Below are 23,684 nucleotides of genomic sequence, written 5' to 3' on the forward strand. Positions count from 1 at the left end.
ATGATTTTCTAAATCATTTCTTCTAGAATAAATTTCTAGAAGAAGACCTTGGTGGTTGAAAGAATATAGACAGAGTAATAGTTTTTCGATTAGTTTTCTTTTCTCTATGAAATAACTGTGTTTTTCTATTTTTATACTTTAATGCTATACATTTTATATAATAGTTATATTCTACAACAACAACCAACAGGTTGTTGTTTTTAGTTTTTGTTTTTTAAGCACGTTTCTTTTTATTCAGGGAGCAGCTAGTGATCTTGTGACTGGAATATAGGGTGTTGCTGTGGGTGAAAGATGAGAATTGGAAGGTCATTTGGACAGAGCAGTTGAATGACTCGGTATGCAGTGCTAAGGAACTCAGGATTGGGAGTCCTCTCATGTGAATAAGCAGAATAGTGATACAGTCCGAATTCTTTTAGAGAGGTAACGCTGGGGGCAGGAGGGAGGGGGACGGAGACGCAGGGGTAGTGCAGAAGAAGGAGCAGACGGAGAAGAGACCAGAGGCAGGGAGACCTGGATTTCTCACTTTCAGGCCTCCACATCGAATCAATCAGCTTTTCTGTCCTAAACATCCTAAGTCTCCCTTGAATGTCATCCTCTCGCCCCTCATTAGATCCTCAGTCTCTTAAACCTCAGCTCCTCCTGCAGCCTTCTCGCCTCACCCCCTGCCTCAGAATCGGTCCCCAGAGACCTGCTAGCTCAAGCCCACTATGAAGAATGGCTGTCACCTTCAGTGTAAGGTCTGGTTGGTTAACAGCGGGCAAGCCCCTCCCCTCTGGATCTCCCGCCTCACTCCTTGTCCGTGCTGGGAGGAAAAGCTGTCTTAGGGAGGAAAACTACTCACTGTCCCTGGACATCCTTACCCCTCCCTCCCACGGATGCTTCTTCTGTGCCTTGCTCAGGCTGCCCCACTTCCCCAAGTATCCCCACTCCCCAACCAAACCCACGTGGTCCCTCTTGTCTGGGGTTCATTTGGGTGTCAGGCACTGCTCCCAAGGAACTTTAACACATATTCACATATTATACATCTCCCATCCCCACTCTGCCTTTTGGGTCAGGGATCGCTCCTCTGTTTTTTATAGGACCTTGTTTTTACCTCTTCTTTTCATGATGTACTGTGATTATGTTAGGTATGTTTCCCGTACTGGGCTGAGATTTTTGATGTGCAAGGACTCTTATATTTATCTTTTATTCTCAGTAGTTAGCATAGCATCTGCCTTATAGTAAGGTGGCAAAAAATGACCTTATTATCATTTTTGCAGATGAAATAGTGACGGCTTGAACTAGGTCAGTGGTAGTGAGAAAGAAGGGGGGTGGGAGGGACAGTTTGGAAAGAAGTCACTTGGGATGTCAGTGATGAGTTGAAGTTGTAGTCATAGGTGATTGAGGTATGCAGCGTAGAAGGTGAGTTTCGTATACAGGTTTTTGACTCGTTTGAGATATGTTCTGAATATTCTAGAGATGACTAGTAGGTATTTCGATATATGGGTCTAGATCAGTGATGGCGAACCTATGACATGCGTGTCAGAGGTGACACGCGAACTCATTTTTTTGATTGATTTTTCTTTGTTAAATGGCATTTAAATATATAAAATAAATATCAAAAATATAAGTCTTTGTTCTACTATGGTTGCAAATATCAAAAAATTTCTATATGTGACACGGCACCAGAGTTAAGTTAGGGTTTTTCAAAATGCTGACACACCGAGCTCAAAGGTTCGCCATCACTGGTCTAGACACTAGGAGACAGATGTAGGCGTCATTAGTGTTAGACAGACATGAGCAGAGCAAGGACGATGGGCCAGGCACAGAAACTCATCAGGGCAGAAAGCCCGGATGCCTGGCAAGTGGCAGAATGGGGAAAACAAGAACCTTGCCCCCAGGGTAACCTCTGCTCCCCTAGCACATCACCAGTCATGCGGTTTGGACCCCTGATCTTTCGTATCACTGGTCAGGAGGTTTAGACCCCTGACCTTTTCCTCCCTAAAGATAACATCTAAGTCTCAGCTGTATTTCAGCTCTAGGCCCAGAAAAGCAGCAAAACCAGACAGATGACACTATGGCTGCCTCAGGACATTGACTCATGACCCCTGCTCTGGCACTGACCCATCAGTGGAGATCCCACCCTAAAAGAGCGCACCTGGGAAGCTGATGAATATTCTATTGAGTCACTTCCCTGAGACCTCCCCCAACGTTTCCACCTGTAAGAGAGAGAGAGAGAAATATGCTCAGGACAAAGGACCCAGCGTGCTCTCCCTCCAAGGAGCACGCCCCTGCCATTCCCTTCCGCTCTCCTGCCCCCACAGGTCTGTGTCTCCCAACCTCTAACGGACCCCATGAGACCTGCAACCAGGGGAGCCATGGGCAGAAGCAGCTCATCCCGGGCTCACCCCCTGAGCCTGCCTCCAGGTCCCCCTTCTCTCTGACTTCTCAGTGAGTCAGGAGGCCAGCCTAGGCTCTCCTGTTGCTGCTTCTATGCCCATCCTTGTTTCACTGTCCTAAGTGCATTTTTGCTGCAATCATAGGCCCAATACCCTTTGGCTCAGCGCTGTGTAGCACTTCCCTTTGGATATTCCCATACCCTGGCCCCTTTTTCCTAAATAAATTCAAATTTTATTTATTCACTGTCTGTGATGGCTATTTAGCCTGCCCATGCACCACCAACTTTAACCTTTCACAAGGCCCAGTGCACGAATTCATGCACCAGTGGGGTCCCTCGGCATGGCCTGCAGAATCGGGCTGAAACCGGCTCTCCGACACCTCCCAAGAAGTCCTGGATTGCAGGAGGGCACAGGTCAGGCTGAGAGACCCCACCCGTGCATGATCAGGGCCAGGGAGGGACGCGGGAGGTTGGCCAGCCAGGAGGGACTGTGGGAGGGCTCCAGAGCGTGTCCGGCCTGTCTCGCTCAGTCCCAATCGGCCGGACCCCAGCAGCAAGCTAACCTTGCTGAGCGTCTGCCCCCCTGGTGAACAGTGCGTGTCGTAGCAACTGGTGAGCTGTCTGCCCCCTGGTGGTCAATGCACATCATAGTGAGCAGTTGAGCGGCCTTAGCATATCATTAGCATATTATACTTTGATTGGTTGAACAACCGACCAGACAACCGGACACTTAGCATATTAGGCTTTTATTATAAAGGGCATATAAATTGGGGCATTTGGAATAGTTGTAATACAAGTCAGGATATTCAAAAGGTGGCGTAGTGGGTCCTTGGGGAACAGAAAAAAGAAAAGGAATATATTGATTGTCAGCAATGTCCAATAATGAAGAGAGGTTGAAGCAGGTGAGAATTGAGAACAGTATGTTTTATTTGGAAATTGGAAGGTCATCATTGATCTTTGAGAGAATAATTCAGTCCAGTAGAGTGAAATGAAACTAAATTGAGTAGGTGATAGAAAGAGATTGGAAGCCAATAAATGTTGACCGAGTGGAAAGCAAGCATGCACTATTTCAAAATGTGTTTTTTGGAGAAATGATGCCTTATAGAAAAGGGATGTGATATCAATTTCTTTAGGGGAAGGAAGGGTAGCAATAAAGTTTTTTATTTTTGGTTGGGAAATGGTCTTGGAAAAGCTTGTCAGTTGATATTCAGGAGCTAGAAGAGTTTGAAGTCAAGAAACAAATCTTAATGGGACAATGGCAAGAAGGAAAGGAAGGGGAGGGTCTAGGGTCCAGATCTCAAATGATTCTTTTAGCCTTGAAGAGTGGTAGGGATATTTCTTTGTTGGGTTCTAAAGGAAAAGAAGTAAGGATAAGTGGAAATGTAGAAACATTTAAAGATGGCACGAGGGAAGATGAAGGGTGTGTTTTTAAGGAAGTAGGTGACCAGGTCATTGCATGTAAGGGGTAGACAGGAGAGGGGTGGACCAGGTGGTGGTGCAGTGTGACACGGGTGTTTAGAAGATTGGGAAAGGACAGAGAATTAATGGTGGGACTGCAGGCAGATTTTAGGGCTCAGTTGAGATTGAACTATGGAAAAAAGGAAGCAATAATTAAAATACTTAAAGAATACTCCCCCCCCCCCCAAAAGGGACTAGAAAAAGAATAGTCACTGGAGAATTACTTATAGTTACTAATTGGGATTGTGAGGCAGATAGTTCAGGACAATGCTATTTGCTCTACAGTCCTCATGCCAAGAAATACTGAAAATTGGGGTGCAGGGCTGAGGAGTTGGCTGCAGCAAACAGCAGTCTGGACATCTCTTGACTAAGAATAAGTCCTCCCTGGTCACAGGCCATTGCAATTTAAACCTCTAGATTCAGCTCAGAGTAAAGCATGACTGATAATATTTGAGATTAAATGTGAGAAGGTGTGTTTTTTCTTTCTTTTTTTTTACTTTCTTGCTCGATTATTTATATTGATTAAAGTATGTAAAAACAGATTGCAGGTAATTTATTATACTAAGAGTGAATTTTTTTTTTTTAAGAGTGAATTTTTTGTATAGAAAAGTACTATTGGTTGTATTATGAGCTCTTGCTGCTTAGCTCTTCATTCCTGATTAAAATATCTCTGATGTTCTTACATACCCTGTAGTATTTATCAACTAATAGACTTTGAAATGTAGTGACAACCCTAAAGAGATCATTATTTCCTGCAAGTTGTTCTGTCTATACCAGGAGTTTGTAAATAGCTGCATAGACCAGTGGATGGGCTTACCTCGGTGCGGATGTCTGATTAGAGCAGCGTTTCCATCAATTATGCTTTTTCTTAAAAAACTAAAACTATGAAAATAAAAGCATAATTTATGTAATTCCTACAAGACATGCATAATTCACGGGAAACAACAAAGGAGCAAGAAATAATTGAAAATCAACAACTCTGCGCATTAAGAACCTTCTCTCTACGACTCAGTTGTCAGTGACTGCTTACCTTAACGCTGGGTTTTCCTTTTTGCTTTCAGGAAACCCTTTAACTTACGCCCTGGGTGCTGCCTGTCCACAGTTTCCTGGTGGCTCACCGCTTCTGCCTGCTCCAGCCTTGCTCCGGCAGCTCCAAGGCTTCTGGGCTTCAGAGCTCGTTGTGAAAGCTTGCTGCTTTGGCCTGCTCCCCCTGCTTCAGGTGTCAAAAGCTTTTCATTAGCTCGCTTCCTCTGATCACTATGACTAGGCCCTCTGTGTCTGCATCACCTCGTCCCAGGGTCTGAAAGGAGAGTCATTTTTAGCTACTCATCCTTCCTTCAAAACTCTTGTACCTTGGGTCTCCTGGGATCAAGGGAGAGTAAAAGAAGTTTGACGTTAATACTGCATGATTCACTTTTGATAGCCTCTGCATATGTGGGGCTAGTCTTTAGTCCATGGGGCACACTGGTGTGGGCGTACTGGATTTTTATAGCCAGTGTCTGTTCTGATTGGCCGATGCCCATGCTGTACCAATTCTTTTTTTTTTTAAATATGTTTTTTTTTGAGAGAGAGGAAGGGAGAGGGATAAAAAAAAATAGAAGCATCAATGAGAGAGAAACATCATCAATCAGCTGATTCCTGCATGCCCCCTATTGGAGATCGGGCCTGCAATCCAGGCACATGCCCTCACCGGGAATTGAACCATGATCTCTTGGTTCCTAGGTAGATGCTCAACCACTGAGCCACACCAGGCCATACAAATTCTGCCGTGTTTGACTATACCTATTGTATATGTAAATTGTGTCTCCAGAGAGAGGCTACCTTTAGCTGTTTAGTAAATTCCTTGTAGTGCTTTTACTTTGCTTGTTAAAGGGACTTAGTATTTTTTCATTAAGTATTATGAACACAAACTGATCACAGAGCAGTTTATAAAAATAAATAGTGATTTGCATGCATATTAACAGTGATTACCATTAACATGTCATTAGATACCAAGATGATAGGCATGATGAATGGGAGCTCTCTTTAGGACCCAGAGAACTGTTCTGTACTTAGAGTAAAGAACACTGGGTCTGTAATGCGCTAGTGAGGACTGCAGAACTACTTCAGAGTGGTGTTAGAATTAAATAAGGCCATGTGAATGTGCTTAGTCCAGTGCCAGGCGCAGAGTAAGATTTCTATAAATGGGAGCTATTGGTTATTATCATTAAATAAATGATGGTAAAAATTATACAGGGGAGATAAAAGGAGACAAAGCCACGAAGCAGTAAATAGTGAGCAGTCACAAATAGACGAAAGACAATACAGGCTAAATGTAAAGTCAAGACTTTAAAAGCTGTATGTATTGTTTCCAGAGCAACATGAGCTGGAATAATACGTTATACACCCAATAAATCTTAAAAAACACACTTGTATCTCTTTTATCAAAGAACTTTTTTGAGTTTCAGTATCATTTTCACACTATACTTGAAGCTGAGAGTGATGCCATACAACTTTCTGTGTGTATCTGTCTGTATGGATTACAAGTCATCCATCATTTATTCAACAAATATTTGGTGAATGCCTATTGATTGACACCCAGATAAATTATAAATCATTCATTTATTTATTGCGTACCTATTGCTTCTCAAGTACTGGGCATATACTAGGGAGCAAATGAGAATAAATTATGTCCTCATAGAACTTATATTCTAGTGAGTGAGGCTAACAGTAAGCAAAATAAATAAGTAGAATATATGGTTTGTTAAATAATAGGAAGGAGCTAGGGGGAAAAGCAAGCAAAGAAATGAGATAGAAAGTGTGAAAGAGTGAGGGAGTGAGAGAGCAAGCCATGCGGCTTCGATGGGGGAAGACTATTTGAGGCCTAGAGATTAGTGATAAGTGGGAAGGCCCTGAGGGAGTGAGCCAGGTGGCCAGTATGTCTGGAGCAGAGTGAGCTGGAAGGAGAGTGGTGTGAGATCTGAGAGGCTGGAGGCCAGAAGATAAGCTCTATAAGGACTTTGACTTTTACTTGGAGAGAGATCGGCAGCCGCTGGAGTTTGGAGCAGAGGAGTGTTGTGATCTGAGCTGTGTACCAGGATCACTGCTGCCACATTGAGCATAGGTTGTGGGCGTTAGGCAGAAGAGAGGCCAGGCAGGACAACCCAGGCAACAGGTCATGGTGGCTTGGAGTTGGAGGGACAGAGGAGGGATGGTGAATTCTGAGTGTATTAAACATAGACTAGAATTGCAGAACTTCATGGCAACTGTTTCTTGGATGTTAAAATTCTATGTAATATAGTGTAAGCATGCCTAAATTATATATTGTAGCTATGTGATGATACTTAAGTTTTGTTTAAGAACTCATTCCTTTACTTGTCATCTACTGTTTGGTGTTTTTTTTTTTTCAATTTTTCTAATATCATAATGCTCTTAATATGAAGTCTTTAAAGACATGTTTATATTTGTTTCAAAAAGATATCTTTGTTTTTTGTTAAATGTATAATCTTGCAGTCCATACTAAATGTGCTTTTCATTTTAGTCAAAGTAAATAAGAAAGGACATTTTTACATACTGCCCTCATATCTCAGTTAGCAATGGTTCTTAAAATCTAGAACCTGAAGTTACAATTCTAGGGAAATCCTTTTTTTTTTAACTGTTCTTCTACTGAAATGAATATAAAAATGACCTGTAGGTTTAAAGGAGAAAAGCAAGATCAATTTTTATTTTGTTTTTTTATCAGCTTCATATTCTTGTCTGATCATGTCATCAATTTGATAATTCAAGAATATTTCCTGAACTGACATTTTTATTTCATCACACCACATCTCTTTGGAGTAAAGTTTATAGGCAACTCATGAAACTGGTACAAGATAGCATTGAGAATGTTTTTCATCCTTACAGCAGCCTGGCATCCCCGATTGCCTCATAGATGTATAGAATGGGTCTCATTTGGCCCTTGTTAGCCACACTACAATACCGCTGTAGTTAGTGCTGATTTCCTGCCAAGATGAGGTGTGGTATTCCACACCATTCCACTCCATGTTTCAAATTGTGCATGTTCCATACAGAAAATGTAGAAATGTGAACAGAAATTCTATCACCTAGAAATGCCTATACATACATATGGCATAGAACTTTATTGGTGTACATAAAAAATCTAGTGTACAAACTTGATTAAACTTATTTTAAGCAGATACTTGAACGTTTCCCTATTAAATAGTATTTTAACAGTATTTTCAAGAATGTGTATACTTTTCTATAATTTTGTGATATATTTAGTCAGTTTCATCTTTCAGGATATTTAAATTATTTCCATTTTACTATTGAAACCTACACTGTGGTAAATATTGTAGCTTAAATTTTATTTGTATATATTTTCAATTGAGAATATTTCTTGCTATATTTCTATGTGTGTGGATTTGTCATGGCTATAAAATTATGGAAAGTTAGAAGTTGAAGAGATCAAAGTTTCTTATTTCATAGTTGAGAAATTGAAGTAATGGAGATGTATAATGTCTGCCACCTGTTAGTGGTAGAGCAAGCTACAGTTAAGAGATTGGGCGAAATGTCTTAGTGCAGGGCCTGGCACATACTAATAGCTAATACTTACTGAACACTTACTGAATGCCAGGCCCTGTGTGAGCACTTCATACTTGTATTATTCACTCTTTATCACAACTGTGTAGGTTAGTACTATTGTTAACTCTGTTGTATTGTTGAGGACACTGAAGTTCTGAAATGTTATTTGCCCAGAGTTATATAGCTCATAGCAGAGCCAGGATACAAACCCAAGTGGTCTGACTGCAGAGTCGGTGCGATCACTGCCCGGCAGCCACGATAAGTACTGGCTCAGTGTCTGAGTGTTCATAAGTGCTGGGTTGTTCTATGCACAACTCTATAATCCAGAGGGGGTTTTGGTTCCAATACTCTGGATTTTAGAAAGATAATTTAGTTCATATGCTCTGTGTTTTTGTTGTTGTTGTTTTAATATTTATTTATTGTTTTCAGAGAGGAAGGGAGAAGGAGAGAGAGAAACATCAATGATGAGAGAGAATCATTGATCGGCTGCCTCCTGCACACCCCCCACTGGGGATCAAGCCTGCAACCCAGGCATGTGCCCCTGGCCAGAATCTAACCCAGGACCCTTCAATCTGCAGACTGTCGCTCTATCCACTGAGCCAAGCCGGCCAGGGCAATATATGCTCTGTTTTATATAATACTCCTATGAGGCTTGGGCAGCACCTCGTACGGAAATGCATCAGTGTTTCTGAAGCATGTTTATCTATTCAGTAAGTGAGATAAAAGTCAGAAAACAAGTACTATAGTAGCCCAGTGGCAGTGCATGCTGCCAAATGGATTGTGGAAACCTTTTGACGTTTAGTATAGCAGGTAAGGGATGGCGGACCTACGTAGAGCTCTTAGCGGGTACCTGGCACCTAAAACACATCCGTGTGTTGGTGAAGACGACAACTCCTAGCAGTAGTTATCAGCTGATAGGTACATACCCATGGGCATCGGGAATTGGTGAGTCATGTAGTGCTGGGCATACTTTCCTCACAACCTGATGTCAGGATTCCCTAAGTCACAGTAAGTGATAGGCACCTGGGTCTCTTCCCTGGCGAAGCATAGGCTGATCTAGCCCAGGACTCCGCCCTTCTGACCATTTGCGCTCCCTGCTGAGCCACATTGCCTCTCCAGAATAGCCAAACTTGTGTTTCAGCCTCTCAGAGACCTTGGTGAAACTGTGTTTCTCAAGTTTTCCTTGCTCTTTATTCCAACCCCCTTTCTTTATTTTTTTCCATTGTTATTGAGAAATAATTGACATGTAACATTGTGCAATATTAAGGTGTACAAAATGATGATTTGATACTCGTATATACTGTGAAATGGTAACTATAACAAAGTTAACACTTCCATCCCCTACATAATTACCTTTTGTGTGTGTGTGTGTGTGTGTGTGTGTGGTGAGAGCATTTAAGATTCTCTCCCTAAGCAACTTTTAAGTATATAATAACAACTAGAGGCCCGGTGCACGGATTTGTGCACTGGTAGGGTCTCTCAGCCTGGCCTGCGCCCCCTCGCAATCTGGGACTCCTCGGGGGATGTTGGAAGCCCGGTGCATGGATTCGGCCCGATCCCCACAGGCCAGGCCAAGGGACCCCACCCGTGCACAAGTTCGTGCCCAAGTCCGTGCCCTGGGCCGGTTTCGGCCCGATCCCCGCCAACATTCATTTCCTCATCGCCCCAACACCCAGCCCCCGGGAGCCACTATTCTGTCTCTTTCTAGGAGTTCAACTTTTTTAGATTGCACATGTAAGTGAGATCTTATAGTATTTGTATTTCTGTGTCTGGCTTATTTCAATTAGCATAGTATTCTTTAGGTTCATCCACGTTGTCACAAAAGCACGATTTCCTGCCCTTTTTATGGCTGAATAGTCTTTCTTGTATATATGTATGCTACGTTTTCTTTACCCATTCATCCATTGATGGACATTTAGGTTGCTTCTATGTCTTGTACAGCCCCATTTAAAAAAGCATGAATCCACTAGGACCGTGGTCGGCAAACTGGCTCGCGAGCCACATGCGGCTCTTTGGCCCCTTGAGTGTGGCTCTTCCACAAAATACCGACTTCTGCGCATGGGCCACAAAGTTTCAATCGCACTGTACGTGCGCGCCCGCATGTGGTATTTTGTGGAAGAGCCATAGTCAAGGGGCCAAAGAGCCGCGTGTGGCTCGCGAGCCGCAGTTTGCTGACCACTGCACTAGGAGACTAATTTAACTAAAACCCTTATTTCTGTAGCTATGACCAGATGTGACTAAATACTGAAGTTATTTTATTTGAAATTGCTTCCTCTTTCTTCCCATCATTTTAATTGATGAAAAGCTATAATCACAGTATTATAACCATTTATGACAATTACCAGGAAATGTTCTAGTGTATATCATATATTATACACTGATTTTATTATATGGTCATATTACTTTTATTGCCATCTGATACAGATATAAATGTATTAAATGCCACTGATGTGTACATTTGCTATTAAGATTTTTACAAGTTTGGCACCTGAGTTTAAACCTATTCTCTATCCTTGGAAATATCCCTCTGAAGACACGCGGTGTAACATTTGTTCTCTCCTCCTGCATGTTAGGTCCCATGTGTCTTCCCTCAGCCCCCAGTCACTGGAAACAGCCTTTGCCCCTTCTGTGGTCATTCTCAGCCCTTTACCTCCCCTGGAAGGGCCCTGGGATCTAGTCAGATGAAGCAGAGGAGTAGCAACAGAAACGTGACCAGTTTGTTGAGGGTGAAAATGTGGGCTTACTTATTTGTATTTGACAGTTTTTGTCGTTTTGTGTGTGTTTTTTGTAAGAGAACATTTATTGGGTAGATTACAGAGGTAGAAGAAGTAATTCCTAGAAGAAACAGGCTTAGAAAACAAGGTACAGAGGTAAAGGAAGGGCCCTTGTTGCTTGGGAGTGAGGAAGCTAATGCCTGGGCAGGGAGGGGGAGCGGGAGGAAAGGGGAAGTCATGGGCATGCTCCCGGGAGGTAGAGCGCCAATTTGACAGTTGTTTTTTTTTAATCATAACTAAAATACAGAATAATGAAATAGCTGTTCCATTGTTTGTTGGAAAGGAATGTGCAGGGTCTACAGTTTGTAGAGCTGTTAGGCTTAATTGGTCTTTGGGGTATGTGTTGGTGTGTGTGTGTGTGTGAGAGAGAGAGAGTGTGTGTGTGTGTGTGAGAGTGTGTGTGTGTGAGTGAGTGTGTGTGTGTGTGTGTGAGAGTGTGTGTGTGTGAGTGAGTGTGTGTGTGAGTGTGTGTGTGAGTGGATGTGTGTGTGTGTGTGTGTGTGTGTGTGTGTGAGGGAGGGAGTTGAGGGTTGTGGAATAGAGTATAAAAATATGTGGTGTGAAAATTAATGTCATTTGCAGTTTATTTTATGTTGCTTGATCCCCACAAAATAGATTTGTTTTGACAGTAGGCATTTGAGAATTGTGTTGGAATTTGGCATATAATATTTAATAAGCTCTAGTATTTCATCTTGTACATTTTGGTCAATTTCTTAGTGATAGCACAGTTGAGTTTAAATTCCAGGACAGAAAACTCGAAAAGGAGGATGTAATGTAAAATCACCAACTGATACAGTGTTCACAATACAGTTATTTGTTTGTCACTTTTCATTAATGTAACTTTTCAACTGACAATGTTATTTGATTTAGGATCTTAGAATTTGAACTGCATGGAAATCATTGATAATTTTGGTATTTATTTTTTTTTACAGAGAGGAAAAAGGAAAATGGATGACTAAAAAAGTATTATTTGTTGTATTTTAATAGTTGTATTTCCTTTTTCTAGGTTGCTGTAGTGAAACTAAAAAATGCAGATAAGGTATTTGCCATGAAAATACTGAATAAATGGGAAATGCTGAAAAGAGCAGAGGTAAGGTTCTAATTATTGGAATATTTAAATAAAATCTTAGAAATATTTAAGAGGAGATATAAAATTATAGAGAGCCAGTAGATCCTTAAATATCACTTAGTAACATTTTATCTATGATGACATATTTTAAGGCCATAAGAAACAAATTCAATAATTCACAATTGTGAGATAGGTATGATAAAAATTATAATTTGTGCTAATTTAATATTGTCTAAAAACCAAGTGGGAACCCTTGATGCGGTGCTTACACATTTATGTTCAAAGGAGATGTGTAAAAGAATTTCTGTGTAGGAAGAAATAATGTGGAAAGTTCCTTTTATAGGAAATTCAGTAATGATTGGCTTGAAGTTTGTCGTATCTTGTTTCTGCCATTCTGCGTTTATTTGTATTCTGCTCCAAGCAATAGTCAGCAGAAGCTTGAACATGCCCTCTAAGAATTCTGTTTATTGCTGGTCATGCAGTTGAATTCATTTTCTTTTATATTATTAAAAAATGGTCGTAAAATCTGCTCTTGCAAGAATTGTCCGTGTTCTTATGTTGGTGCAGGATTTCAGGGGAAGATGGATGAGAGTGATGTTCAACTGTCTAATAGTTGGTGTGGATGGTCAGAACTGGCATCACACATGGACTTGGGGTCGGTTCTGGGTGGGGCAGGGCACTCAGGTCTCGGGGAAGCAGTTACTGGTATGGGAGCATCTCGGTATTTCACTTGTAGAAGGGTCATACACGGAGCAGGCAAAGTTACAGCCCTGGAGGTTAGTACACTTTATAAGAGGATAATGAGAAATTAGCCCTTAGAAGTCTTTCTTTATCTACCAGTACGTGGCGCAATCTGAAAAAGAACAGATATAGGAAAAAGCAAAAAAGCATTCCATTGCTGTTAGAATTGGTGGTAGTGAAAGTAAATACTTCATGATTTCTTTTGGAAAATTTGAAAACTATGACAAACACAAAGAAGAAACTAATCACCAGCATCTCATCACCTAGAATTAATCAGTACAGTTTTTGGCAAGTTTCTGCTTTCAGTTTTTTGTCCTGTGCATCTACTTCAAAAAACTGCACAAGTGAAATACAAATACATTCTTTCTGAGCAAATAGTAGCAAATAACAGATAAATATGGTAACGTACTCTGTGAGTTCACCCCACCCAGGTCTAGCCCCTCTCTACCTCCCACAGGTAATTACTGTGCAATCATACCTTGTTTAAAATGTATCCGGGAACGATCATGGCACTCTGGCCTGTGTGCCAGTGCCCAGTATATTTAATAACTTCAGTCTTTTCCTTTGGGCTTCCCTAAGACTGAATTGCCGTATTGTCATTACTTGATTTCCCATTAGCAACACTGAGATTGAGTGTAATGTGTAGTGTATTTACTGGGGACTTCTGAAACCAGCACCTATAGACGGGAAATTAGGTGAAACATGATTCACCAGGGAGCAGGCAGGCTGTCCCATCACACTAGTAGCTTTGTTGATACAACAGGAGGTTTTGATACAGCAGAGCTTGGAGCAGAAATTGCCCTTCGGAGTTGCCCTGCATTGGGCCAGATGACTGACCTTTATGCACCTGCCTCCGTCAGTCCCTGGGTACAGGCTGCCTCCTGCAGGACATGGCCTCGTAGGCTTTCTGCAGGTGAGGCGCACCCTGCAGGAGCTGGCAGCATAGCCAGCAAGTGAGCAACAAGTCTCATTATTAAATAGTAAATAATTATGTTGTAATCATTTCCCAGAAATCATCATTGTAGTCAATTTAGTGTTTCAGAGTTAGAACTTCTAAAAAATTGAGTTATAGTTTGTACTTTATTTTTTAATCCTTGTCCGAGGATATGCTTAATATGCTTAATGATTTTTTAGAGAGAAAAGAGAAGGAGGGAAGGAGGGAAGGAGGGAGGGATGGGGGGAGAGAGGGAGAGAGAGAGAAAGAAAAAGAGAAACGTCCATCAGCTGCCTTCTACACACCCCGACCGGGGATCGAACCTGAAACCTTTCCATGTACAGGACCGCGCTCCCACCAGCTGAGCCCTGCTGGCCGGGGCTGCGCTTATGTTGATGAAGTTGGATGTGCTGGGGAAGAACTGTGAAAAGGCAGGATAACTGTTAGCTTTCATTACTGATGGGAAGAAGTGGCAAAGTTGTAGATAAAACAAGGGGTAGTTGAAAGTTAAATATTATCTTCTTGAATTAGAACGCACTAAGATATCCTGTGTTTGAGGCAAGAGGGAATGGAAATTCTTCTCCCTGTCCTTTTCATTAAGTAGCCGAAGACCCTGCACATTAATTATAAAACAAACATGACCAGGCTCTGAAAGGCAGAGAGAGAAGTTGGACCAACTAGGGACCTGGGGTTCCTGTGGAACAGCACTTCCTCTGTGACCGTGGTTCTCAACCTTCCTAATGCCGCGAGCCTTAATACAGTTCCTCATGTGGTGGTGACCCCCAATGTCATTGTTACAAATTGAACATAATTAAAGCATAGTGATTAATCCCCAAAACAATATGTGATTATATATGTGTTTTCCAATGGCCTTAGGCGACCCCTGTGAAAGGGTCTTTCGACCCCCAAAGGGGTCGCGACCCACAGGTTGAGAACCGCTGCTCTATGACGTCGGGTGCATCGTGCAGTCTCAGAGCATGTGCATGTGAAATGAAAGTCACAGGGACTGTGAGTGATGCTAATCAGAGATGTGCCGTTGACTGTCCTGGGGTGCTCCAGTTGGTGTATCCCGGGGTGGAAGTGATTTAAAAATAATTTTACGCTATAGGATTTTCACGTGCTGACCCTAGAATTTATCTACTCCCTGGATTAACTCCTCAGTAATGAAACCTCTTGGGTTTGGGGGACAGGTACACATTAATCTTTAGTAGCTATTGCTAAATTGTCTTTGAAAACGTGTTTGTTGTCTCCCTCATTTGCCAGTTTTAGATGCTATCAAATGATTTCTCTTCCTTAAAACATTTTTTCTGACAGATAAGTTAAAAAGTGACATCCCATGTTTGGTTCAGCCATCAAATATACATTGGAGATTTAAAAGTAAATTGATGTCTTGGTGTATAAGACCTGACATTGGATGCCTGGCTGGTGTGGCTCAGTGGATGGGCACCGACCCAAGAACCAGGAGGTCATCAATTCGATTTGTAGTCAGGGCACAGGCCCGGGTTGCGGCTTGACCCCCACTGGGGGGGTGTGTAGGAGGCAGCCTATCAGTGTTTCTCTTGATGTTTCTACGCTATACCTCTCCCTTCCTCACTCTCTAAAAACTCAATAAAAACATTTAAAAAAGGACCTGATATTGGAATTCTTGCATTTTTTCAATTTAAAATTCCTCTTGTTTATTTATTTTTTTTAATGAAAAGTTGTGGCTTTTCTCCCCTCGAATATTGGAATAATTTAGTTATTATTTGAAAGAATTTCTCTGTTAATATTTTATAGGAGATAGAAGTCTAAACGAGAAGCCAAAAGTACATATAGTCATGAGTGGATTTTCTTGTTTTAACACATGATTTCCAAGTATTCAGGTAATTGGATGTACTGTATAGGAATGTATAAGAATGTTGCTTTATGAATGTGTACCTATGGATCTAGGGAAGAGAACCATGTGACAGTTTCGCAGAATTATTGTTCTTTTTATCTGGGGCATATGAACTTCTGTTTTATCATAGGTATTCCTATTGCTCTTTCTCTTTAACCAATAGCCCATTAAGGATAAAATTTAAACAATAAAAATATCAAACCGCAAATCCGTCAAACCCATCACTGTCCCCAGCAGAACGTTTGGTTGAATATAAACTGAGTGACAGGATCTAAAGAAGTCATGTGATCTCCATAACCCCTCCTCCTGGTCATTGCATTCTTAGAGACTTAATGTCCTGTTTTTAAAGGGGAATATATTTTTTTTAATTCAGTTTTTTTTTAAGGGCAATTGAAGTAGAGATTTTTACAGCCTTTAACCATGCTGAATCCTTGGGACAACTTTATGAACCTCATGGTATGCATTGTGGTTTGGTTAATATTGATCAAGGACAGGGTTTCTCAGCAAGGGCACATGTGATATTTGGTGCCAAATAATTCCTTGTGGGACTGTCCTATGCTTTGTAGGATGTGTGGCAGCATCCTGGCCCCTTCCCACTGGATGCCATGGCATTAACGCCCTTCGCCCCAGTTGTGACAACTGAGGACAGTGCACTTCACATCAAAACTCAGTGTCTGAGGCACTAATAGGAGTAGTTTCATCCTGAATGTTTATGGATAAAGCCAACTGATGTCTGGGATTTGCTTGAAAATTTGTACACATGGGCGTGCACATATGTGCATGGAGGGAGGTTGGTAGTAAGATGAAACAAGATTGAGCAATAACATAATTGTTGAAGTTGATTGATGGGTACATTCTTGTATATATTTAAAGTTTTATATCAAAGCTTTATATTAAACTATATAAATAGTTTCTTTATATTTTATTAAAATTTTTTTTTTCATGAAACAGAATAGAATAGAATCTACTGAAGTTTAACTTGTTTTGTTGACAAAAAGTCTTTGAGCTTTATTTAGTTTGGAGTCATCTATCAGATGTTTATTAGATCCTACCTGGAATGTCTCGAAAATTCCAGATAGCAGTCATAATAAAGGAAAGCCGGGAGAAGGGTGTCTCCTAGGCCCTCATAGCCTTTACCACCTCTGAGAGGTTAGCAGCAAACACAACTTCCCAGCAGTTAAATTCTAAACCAGAACGTAGTGGTGAGCATGCCGAAGTGATTCCACTTTCTCCCTAAAATGAACCAAAGCATAATGTAGATTTTAATAATCCAATTACAGGGTTTAATCTTTAATTGCTTTTAATATTTTCTCTGGTGATACTATTTTATACATGTCTTTGGAAATTATATTTGACCAAATAAAATTTATGTAAATACTTATTAAAAATCAGGATACCTAATTAGGGTAAAATAGGTAATGTTAATTGTTTTGTATGTCATTGCTGTTGAATTTACCTTGTGCTAAATAAATATGAAGCACCTATATGTAGAGTACTATATGATGATTTTTCAGTGTGTATGGAGTATGGTACAACCATTAAGAAAAATTAGGTCTCTAATGGAAAGGTGTTTAGATATATTGTTTGTTACTTAACCAAACAGCTTACAGAGTACTGTGATCTCATTTGTAAAGAAAAGATATGGGATACCACATGAATTGTGTATGGTATGTGTGTATAAGCTTATGTATACACAGAAATTTTCTGAGAAGATATTCAACAGAACTTACATGGTACCCTCTGGACACAAGTGGATAAGGAAAGTAAGGGGGACTCATGGAGATTTTCAGTTTCTACTTTACCTTTACAATATGGAAATGTTCTCAGAAAAAATCAAAACTTTTACAAATTAATAAGAAAAAGACAAGCTGTAACCGGTTTGGCTCAGTGAATAGAGCGTTGGCCTGGGGACTGAAAGGTCCCAGGTTCGATTCTGGTCAAGGGCATGTACCTTGGTTGCGGGCACATCCCCAATAGGGGGTCTGCAGGAGGCAGCTGATCGATGTTTCTCTCTTATCGATGTTTCTAACTCTCTATCCCTTTCCCTTTCTCTCTGTAAAAAAAAAAAAAAAAAGAAAAAGACAATTCATTAGAGAAAATGGACAAAGGGAGTGAACAGTTCAGAGAAAGTTCAGGTGTTCAATAAGCATATATGTAAAGTTATTTATCTGCACCTATAAGTAGAAATAAATTAATGAAGAGAACAATAAGATATTATTTCACACCTATCATAATGATACACACTTAAAAGTCTAATAATGCCAAGTACAGTTGAGGATGTGAGGAAAAGGGTAGATTTCATATAGTGGGGTGAAGGTACTAATTGGCACACCACTTAGAAAAGAAAATTGGTTTTATGTGGCTGCAGTTGAAAATGCTTCTACCATTTCTACTTTTAAATGTATAATCTAGATAAACTCTTGTATATTTGTACAAATATATTCATTGCAACATTGTAATAACATAAAATTGGAAATAACCTATGTTTTCATGATGAGGAGGGTTGCATAAATTTCTGAGTATTCAAACATGGAATATCATAGCAATTAGAGGAAAATAAGTCACGATTGAGTAAAAAGTAATCAAGTTGCAAAAGAGTAGATAAAAATTATACCATTTGTGGAAATTTTCAAAACACTCCTATTTTTTTAGTCACAGACATGTGATCAAAGCATATGATGGGAATACTACTAGTATATGCTAACTTCAGATTATTTATTATATCAGGGAAGAAAGGGAGGAGAATCCAATAGTAGTAGGAAGGCTACAACTTGTATCTTATTTCCTTAAAAATAAAAAGATCAGAATTAAATGTGGAAAAATGTTTAGTGTATTATCTAGGTGGCAGGTTGGACCATGAGTGTTGAATGATGCTGTGTGCTTCCTGATTCTTTGAACTCTTAATGGTATTTGAAGCATACTCCTCCAGGTGTCTGATTTCTGGTTGACTTGTTGAAAGTCATATAATATTGGATGCACTCTTTTTCCAGAATAGCAAGTATAACAAATACATTGAGCGAATGTCTGCATAGTGTATTTCCTAGCTTTACATAAAGTGTCCTCTATCTAAAATGCATTTTCTCTTTTCAGACGGCATGTTTTCGTGAAGAAAGGGATGTGTTAGTGAATGGAGACAATAAATGGATTACAACTTTGCATTATGCTTTCCAGGATGACAACAACCTGGTAAGAATCATTTTTCCAGTTTTACTGAGGAATAATTGACATATATTACTGAATAAGTTTACAGCCTACAGCGTGAGGGTTTAATTTACATATAATGTGAACTGATTACCACAGTAGGTTCAGCCAGTACCTGTTTTCTCATGTAGCTACAATAAAAAGAAAATAAAAAGGGGAAAAAAATCTCCTTGTGTTGACAGCTCTTAGGACTTCCTCTCTGAACAACTTTCTTATGTATCATGGAGCAGTGTTAGTGATCGCATCGTGTGTGCATCATATCCCAGGAGTTATTTATCTTACAACTGAAGTTTGTACATTTCTGCAGTCCCCTCTCCCCGGCTTCCCCCCTCTGGTAGCCATGAATCTGATTTCTGTTCCTGTGAGTTTGGTGTCTGAAAGGACTAGGGTGTGAAAGATGAGAGGAAGGCTAGTGTGATTAGAGGACAGCAAGGAAGGGAGAAAGGTATGAAATGAGGCTTCCAGTGTGTGGATCATGCTGAGGAATTCAGATTTTATTCTAATTTCAAGTTGGGTTTTAAGGGGGGTGTGGTACAGTTTTGTATTTTACATAGACCTTCCTGGCAGCGGTGTGGGGATGGATTTCAGGAGCAAAACTAGGGAATGAGCTTTGGCCGGGTGGCTCCGTTGGTGGGGCATCATCACACCCACCAAAAGGCGGGAGTTCCGTCCGGTCAGGGCACACCCTCGGGTTGCGGATTCATCCCCAGGCTGGGCGTGCACAGGAGACACCTTCCGTTGTTTTTCTCTCTCACCGATGTGCTGGAGTGGAAGTCAGTGGAGGAGAGGAGTCAGAATGACTCCCAGTTTGCCAGGTCTGCTTTGTGGGATTCAGTGGTTGGTACTTGATGAATTGAGTTGGAGAAACGGGGACAAGGAAATTTAGAGCAGAGGGGAAGATGATTCATTTAATGTGGCCTGTGTTAGCTTTGAATGTCATGTGATTCATTTAATGAGTCTGGTGCATCTGAGGGTGAATAGCACTACACATCTGGGAGTTCCTATAAATCATATTTTAGCAAACTATGGCCTGCAGCTCAAATCTGGCCCACCACCCATTTTTTATAGCCTGCAAGCTAAGAATTGTTTCTATATTTTTAAATAGTTGAAAAGAAATCAAAAAAGTATTTTGTGACTTGTGAATATTATATTAAATTTGAATTTCAGTGGCCATGAAGTTTTATTGGAAAATAGCCATGCCGTTGATTTATGTATTGTCTACGGCTGCCTTTGCACCACAGTGGCTGAGTTGACTATTGTGACAGAGACTGGCCCTGTGACAGGGAAACACACTGCATGTGTTACTGCCATTGCTTTGCAAATTGCAGTGACAGTTATAACTTGATAGCTTTGGAAGTGCTATACAGTGGGGCCTTGACTTACGAGTGTCCTGACTAACGAGTTTTTTGAGATACCAGCTGTCTCTCAGCCGATTTTTTGCATTGAGTTGATAGAGTAATTTGAGTTAACGAGCTCCTTAACAAGCTCGGTCTCGGAACGAATTAAACTCGTAAGTCAAGGCCCCACTGTATATATTGCTGTATTGTGTCATTGTTAATAGTACATATGGATTATGGCAAATTAAGGAGAAGAAAACGATAGACTTCAAATATCATTCGTTTAAAGCACAGCAGAATGTGGATTATTTTGTTAACAAATTAAATGACAGCATATTGTTTATTATGCAACTACACTACAACTGTACTAATGGAAGCAAATAAAAATGTTTGCACACTGAGCACTCATTCCAACATTCCTAACACAGGAGAACAGCAGTCAGTAAAGTTAGAAAATTTAAAACAGAATATCTTATCATAGCAGAATTACTTTACAAAAATAAAAAATGAAATGAGGCTGCAACTGTAGGAAGTTCCTTGAGTGGCTCATTTGTTAGCCAAGCAAGGAAAGCCTTACACCAATGTTGAGATAATTAAATCATGTCTGATTGCAGCAGCCAAAGAAAAGTGTCCACCGAAAATTAACTTGTCTAAGACTTTTAGCCTTTTGGTGAGAACAGTTGCTCAACAATTGAGGAAATTGGGAACAACATCAATGGTTGATTATAAAACCAGGGAAATGATTTTGAGTGGTTTTCTTTGGCTCTTTGAGTTGAAAAATGTTACTGATTTTGCTCAGTTCTTGTTATTTGAAGAGTCAATGCTGAGTTTGAAGTAACTGAGAAATTAGCCTGTATGAATAGTTTGTGTGGTACAGTTATAGTCAATAGCATTTCCAAAGACGTTCAGAAAACACTTATTTGGCACAAACTGAATTCGAATCTGCTAAGATGGATTACAGTGGAGAGTGATGACATGTGTGAAGCAGAAAGAGGCCTAGTTGGAAATATACACAAATGGTTAAATATTAGGTACTGTAAGCACCTCATGCTGTCTTATTAATCAGCAGGTGGTTTGCAGCAAATATTTTAACCTGTCATGTGTTAATTGAACCAGTAGTATCAACGTTGAACTTCATTAAGTCTTGTGGACATAAGTGTTATCATTTTCATGAATTTGTGTCAGAAATCAAAGCTGAATATCCTGTCCTGCTATACAGTACAGCTGTCAGTGGTTTTGTAGTGGTAACATATTATTGCAATATTTTGAACAAAGGACCAAGGTTGAAATATTTTTGAACCGAAATACCCATCCTCAACCATTATTCTGAAATACTGAATTGCTTTGGAAAATAGCTTTTTCTGTATACTTCATATGTTTTTAAAATATATTTAACCTAAATTACAAGGCAAAGCAGCACTTATATGGAAAACTCTCACTATGGTGAATTCATTTTGACAGCTAATGTTGCTTGAATCAAACACAATGTCAAATTGCTTTATTTATTTCCCATGCTGTCAAAAGTAAAAAGAAATGAGATCTTCATTCCCATACAGATAAAATGAAGTGAGGTCTTCATTCCTACACAGGTTTGCAGCAGATAGATCTTTTGAACTCAAACTATATATAGTTCTAGCATTAATTTTGGGGACTTGGTGCAAGTGAAAAGGAAATGTTAATAGTTAAAAATCCACTTAACTGGGCAGTTGAGAATTTCCACCTAACCTTCAGTTAGCAGTGATTAATTTGCATTGTATTGACATGCTTAGATTCCCTCTGTGGGTTCAGTTAATTTGCTAGAGCAGCTCACAGAACTCAGGTGAAAGAGATACACAGGGAGAGGGGCACAGAGCTTCCATGCCCTCTCTGAGAGTGCACTGCTCTCAGCACCTCCACTTGTTGGCCAACCTGGAAGCTCTCCAAACCCCATCCTTTTGGATTTTTATGAAGGCTTCATTATATGGGCATGTTTGTTTAAATCATGGATCAATCATGATTGATTCAATCTCTACTCCAGCCCATTTCTTAGAGGCTAGGGGTGGGCGGGACTGAAAGTTCCAACTCTCTCATCCTGGTTGGTTCCCCTGGCAGCCAGCTCTCATCCTTAGGTTACCTAGGAGCTTTTCCACAAGTTGCCTCATTAACATCAACTCTGGTGTAGTTGAAAGGGGCTTGTTATCAATAACTAGAGGTCCAGTGCACAGATTCATGCACTGGTGGGGTCCCTCAGCCTGGCCTGTGCCCTCTCGCAATCTGGGCCCCCTTGGGGGATGTCGGATTGCCGGTTTCGGCCCGATCCCCGCAGGCCAGGCCAAGGGACCCAACCAGTGCACGAATCCATGCACCGGGCCTCTAGCATGCATATAAGATCTTTGGTTAGTCTCTTCCTGCCCTTCCCCTCCTTCCCTCTGAGATTCATCAGTCTGTTCCATGTTTCCATGCCTGTGCGTTGAGCGTCTGTCCCCTGGTGGACAGTGTACATCATAGCTATCGGTCGAATGGTCACTTAGGCTTTTATATCCTATTTAATAATAGACAAACATGGTAATTAACCGTACCTCTGACACGCATCCCATTGGCTAATCAGGGTGATATGCAAATTAACTGCCAACCAAGATGGCGGCCGGCAGTCAGGCAGCTGAAACGAACAGGAGGCTTGCTTGCTCCAGTGATGGAGGAGGCCAAGGTTCCCCGCCTGCCACTGCTGGCCTCTGAGCTGTACTCTAAGAAACAATGTTGCAATTATAGAAGCTAAACAAACCCCAGAAACCTGCTTTCAGCCAGCCAGGTCTCAGAGCTGGAGCTGCAACAGTGTTTCAATTATAGAAGCCTAACAAATCCAGATACCTGCTTTCAGCAGCTGAGGTCTTAGAGCTGGAGCTGAGCCTCAGAGCTAAAGCTGGCTCTCAGTTCCAGTGACAGCCATAGAAGGTAAATAAATCCCAGAATAAAAAAGAAAAAAAAGAAAAAAAGGAGAGGTTGGGAGCTTCAGTCTCCCGCCAGCCTGAAAATGGCCCTCAGCCCCTCACCCAGACTGGCCAGGCACCCCAGTGGGGACCCGCACCCTGAAGGGGGTGTGACCAGCCTGAAAACACCCATCAGCCCCTCACCCAGGCTGGCCAGGCACCCCAGTGGGGACTCCCACCCTGATCCGGGACACCCTTCAGGGAAACCAGCCGGCCTTCACCCATGCACCAGGCCTCTATCCTATATAGTAAAAGGGTAATATGCAAACTGACCATAACAGCAGGAGGACTGGGAATGACTGGTCACTATGACACACACTGACCACCAGGGGGCAGATGCTCAATGCAGGAGCTGCCCCCTGGTGGTCAGGGCGCTCTCACATGGGAGGAG

General features: G+C 41.1%; 1 protein-coding gene across 10 annotated transcripts in view; it reads left to right on the plus strand.

The window, feature by feature from the left end:
• CDC42BPA (CDC42 binding protein kinase alpha) overlaps nucleotides 1-23,684 on the plus strand; it is a 199,160-nt gene that overhangs the window by 48,266 nt on the left and 127,210 nt on the right. For all 10 annotated transcript variants that reach the window (XR_009450251.1, XM_059677595.1, XM_059677601.1 and 7 more), the window contains exons 3-4: nucleotides 12,176-12,259; nucleotides 18,880-18,975. Coding sequence is in view for 9 of the 10 variants with exons in the window: in XM_059677595.1 (XP_059533578.1) it covers nucleotides 12,176-12,259; nucleotides 18,880-18,975 (180 nt within the window). In the remaining variant the exon portion in view is untranslated. The remainder of the gene's footprint in view (nucleotides 1-12,175; nucleotides 12,260-18,879; nucleotides 18,976-23,684) is intronic.

The sequence above is a fragment of the Myotis daubentonii genome, chromosome 20 (assembly GCF_963259705.1).
Source record: "Myotis daubentonii chromosome 20, mMyoDau2.1, whole genome shotgun sequence".
Taxonomy (NCBI): Eukaryota; Metazoa; Chordata; class Mammalia; order Chiroptera; family Vespertilionidae; genus Myotis; species Myotis daubentonii.